Raw genomic sequence first — 3,948 nt, 5'->3', positions numbered from 1 at the left:
AAATCTCTCTCTCTCTCTCTCTCTCTCCATCAAAGTGTAGGGGGTCTCTCTCTCACCCCCACTCAGACCCACGGTTCTAATCAAGGGGCTCACCCTTGGGCTTTGAGGGAAACAAGCTCATTATCACCATGGTCGTCATCCACAGGGTACAGGGAGTTGAATCTCAAAGTCTTTATCTCCTGCTCCATGGAGGTTTCCTTCCACGGGAGTTTCAGGGGGTCCCCTAAGCAGGATTCCACCCCTCCTTTCCCGGGTCAAGAGGGTTCTGGGGGTTTTGGACTCAGTTCTTACCCCAGAAATGTTTCCAGCTGGTTTCTCATCTCTCTGCTCGTTCAGCTCTCTCTTCGCAAGATGTCCTTGTGTCTCTCGGTCTGGCTCCATGTCATATTTGCTGCTCGCCAGGCAGCTCCTCTTGTTCTCTGCAATTCTCTGATTTTTGCTTCACAGTCTTTTGGCCAGAACCCAGTCTCAGCTCCAGCTGCAGCTCACTATTCCGTGCTACCTCTGCTGCTGTTTTTCCCACCACCACTGCGAGTGTGGAAGAAAATGCCACAGGCCAGGGGCCTCCCCAATTTTTGGTGTTTCTCTCGACCACCAGGCTCATTGAGGGGTCAGGGCCAGCTGCTGTGCCACACTTGGACCCTTGGCCAGGACCAGTGGGGAAGAGCCCCCGGTCTGCCTCTCTATCTCATGGCATCTCTCCAATTCCAGCTTTGCCAACAAGCTTATTTTCCGGCTTGTGTAATATGTCATTTACACAGAGGTGCATCAAGTTGTGACTGGCTCAGTGCCAAAAAACACCACCCCTGGAACTAGCTATTTTCCAGCTCTAGGGGGGGGCTCTTTTAAACCCCCCTCTGTCTCCAGTGTCCATCTCTCCCTCACCCTTTGGCCTTTGGTACTGCAGGCACTCAGCCTGAGCTGAGAATGAGGGGTCTGTGGGGGTGAATTTTGGCTTGGAGCTGGGAGGTGTCTCCGCTCTGTGTCCCGGGACAAGCCCTGCTGCACCTGTGGTGGTGGGGCTGTGCGTGGAGCGGGGAGGAAGGTGACGAGAGAGGCGTGGGCAGGATCTGGCCGTGAGTGCAGGGTCAGATTTTCATGGAGGGGCCGTGTCCTGGAGGGGTGGAGGCTTAAAAGGGAGTCAAGGTCCACAGCACAGCCCCATCATTGCAGGGACGTGGAGCTGGTGGGATCACACCATGGCCTGGGTCCCTCTCCTCCTCGTGGTGCTCGCCCACACCTCAGGTGCCATGGCCAGACTCACTGTGCCTGGATGGGGCCTTTGGGCACAGGGGTCCCATCCCTCGACCCAGCAACTGCGCCCCTGGGGCTTTGACTGACCCGTCTTCCCCTCTCTTTCCTCTCCGTTTTCAGGTTCCCTGGTCCAGGCAGCGCTGACTCAGCCGTCCTCATTGTCTCACAGGGTGGGAGACACCGTCAATATCCCGTGTTCTGGGAGCAGTGGCAGCTATGACTGGTTCCAGCAGAAGGTCCCGGGAAGTGCCCCCGTCACTGTGATCTATGAAAATGACAACAGACCCTTAGACATTCCTTTGCGATTCTCTGGATCCAAGTCCGGCTCCACGGGCACATTAACCATCACTGGGGTCCAACCCGAGGACGGGGCTGTCTATTACTGTGGTAGCCACGACAGCAGCAGTAGTGCTGGTGTATTTGGGGCCGGGACCATGTTGACCATCGCAGGTGAGTCGCCAATTTCTTCTTGGTCTTTCCTTCCTCGGTGTGAAATTGTGACATTTTGTTGATTTTTGGTGATTTGGGTTTTTTTCTCGGACTTGAGGCTGGGCTGGGGGTCTGTCGCCCATTTGGGGACAGGCACAAAACGCAGTGTTTTGGGCTGGGTCTTGTCCCTACGGACTCTGAGGACTCCAGCTCATGCCACGAGGGATTCCGGGGGTATATTCTGACATGAAAGATCTTAAAATTTGCCCAGGAAATATGTCTGGGGTCTCAGGAAGAGGAAAACTTCAGTTTAGGTCTTGAAAAGAGGCGATTTTTGTCTTTGTTAAAGAAATTTGTCAGCCTAAAATCTAAGTCCTCAACTCTTAGTCCTGAGGACTAAGTCTGTGAGAGAAAGGGGCTCCTCAGTGGGGTCCTGTGGCTGAGGGTGCAGGGGCTATGAAATGACAGCCGTGAACAGCTCGTCCCTGAGTTCTTAAATAAAAAACTTCAGGGGTATCCCAAAGAGCCCATAGTCCAGGTAAGTCATGTCAAAAATGGGGATTAATGCATTGAAAATGCTGCCAGGAATGTTATTTGTCTGTAATTTTAAAAAGAATCTGATAAAAAATCCCAATTTGAACCAAATTACTGGGGAATAAGATCAAAAAAACCCCTTCTTTGACCATTCTTAAGCAGAAATTTTTTAATGGTAGAGTCATCCTGGTTTTTGAGTAGTGATAGAAACAGAGAGATAGAAATAAAATGAGAGAGAGATAGAGACACTGTGCATTGGAGGAGGCAGCAGAACCACCTCAGAAAGACCAAAGATATTTTCTCCATCTTTTTTTGTGTGATTTTTCTTTGTGCTTTTTCTGAGACAAGTCTGAAATAGTCTGAAAGCAGAACTGGGCAGAAAACAGAGTTGTTTGCCTATGAAATTTTATTTTTTTTAAACAAATGGCCTTGCAGAAGGAAAGAAATAGGCTTGTGGCAAATAACTAGAGATTTAGCTATGCATATTATAAATAAAAATATGTAATATATATTGCATATAGGAAAGGCATAATTGCATAAATGTTTGTTATATGCGTTTTACAGAATTCTACACATATTCATATAATGATATGTACCACATATGTAAGTATATTGTATGCTTTATAGATGTGGTCTTTAATATACGTATATTATGTGTACTAGCTGTATATATCTGAAATATACGCTATGTATATGCACATATAGGTAGTGATAGAGTATATAAAACACATATACAAGAATATATGGGATGTATACATGCATTACACACATACTTTATAGGTGTGATCTTTAATATGAATATTCTGTGTATTAGCTGTATATATCTGTAATATATACTATGTATATGCCCACATATGTACAGGTAGTGTATATAAAACATATATAGAAGTCCATATGGGATGTATGTATATGTGTACATGCATTACACACACATATATGCACATATTTTACATATAAAGATTATATATATAAATTATAAATAAATAAATATCTGGATGGATTTCCCAAATCTAAGGACATTGAAATTATAAGTGGTAAGGTCTTGGCTGTGGGGGAAGCAGGGTTTGTGGGTAGTGCCAGCTGCATAGGCAGGGGCTGTGGTGGGGCACAGGGCCCTCTCTGACCCCACACCTCTCTCTTCCCTCGCAGGCCTGCCCAAAACCCCTCCCACCCCCCACCTCTTCCCACTATCCCCCGAGGAGTTCCGGAAGAGGAACACAGCCACCCTGGTGTGTCTGATATACGACCCCAACCCCAACCGTCTGGCAGTGGAATGGGAGGCTGATGGCACCATCCTGACAAATAACGTGCACACCAGACAGTCCGTGTGGCAGAGAGACAGGGAGTACCTAACCAGCAGCTACCTGTCACTGGATGCCAGTGAGTGGCAAAGTTACAACTCAGTCTCCTGCAAGGTCAAGCACGAGGCTGGCAATGTGGAGAAGACAGTGAACAGATCCTAGTGCCCCTAAACCCACAGGAACCTCCTCGCCCCCACCGGCCCTTTGCTGGCTCCCTCCCTCCTCCCCACTTCTGGGGACAGCGGCTCCCCCCAGCCACACACCTCGCTCCCCATGTACCCCTGTCCCCTGCTCCTGTTCCCCCACTCTGAGTGTCAGACAAATAAAAACTGACACTGAACTAGTGCTGGCTCAGCATCCCTGTCTCTGTGTCCTTCCAACGCGCCCGCTCGCCACACACGGGCTGGTGTCAGCCCAGTGCCACCAGTAT

The 3,948-nt window shown here is 48.9% G+C and overlaps 1 protein-coding gene across 1 annotated transcript in view; it reads left to right on the top strand.

Annotated features, from left to right (window-relative positions):
• The window catches only part of IGLL1 (immunoglobulin lambda like polypeptide 1), an 11,097-nt gene extending 7,222 nt beyond the window's left edge, over positions 1 to 3,875 (top strand). Inside the window, exons 3-4 of the mRNA XM_017813942.1 lie at positions 1,375 to 1,704; positions 3,367 to 3,875. Of these exons, the coding sequence (XP_017669431.1) occupies positions 1,375 to 1,704; positions 3,367 to 3,680 (644 nt within the window). The 3' untranslated portion in view covers positions 3,681 to 3,875. The remainder of the gene's footprint in view (positions 1 to 1,374; positions 1,705 to 3,366) is intronic.
• Positions 3,876 to 3,948: the final 73 nt, after the last annotated feature.

The sequence above is a fragment of the Lepidothrix coronata genome, unplaced genomic scaffold, assembly GCF_001604755.1.
Source record: "Lepidothrix coronata isolate B3197 unplaced genomic scaffold, Lepidothrix_coronata-1.0 Scaffold44, whole genome shotgun sequence".
NCBI lineage: Eukaryota > Metazoa > Chordata > Aves > Passeriformes > Pipridae > Lepidothrix > Lepidothrix coronata.
The sequence above is the reverse complement of the archived record's forward strand: the minus strand, read 5'-3'. Positions and strand labels throughout refer to the sequence as shown.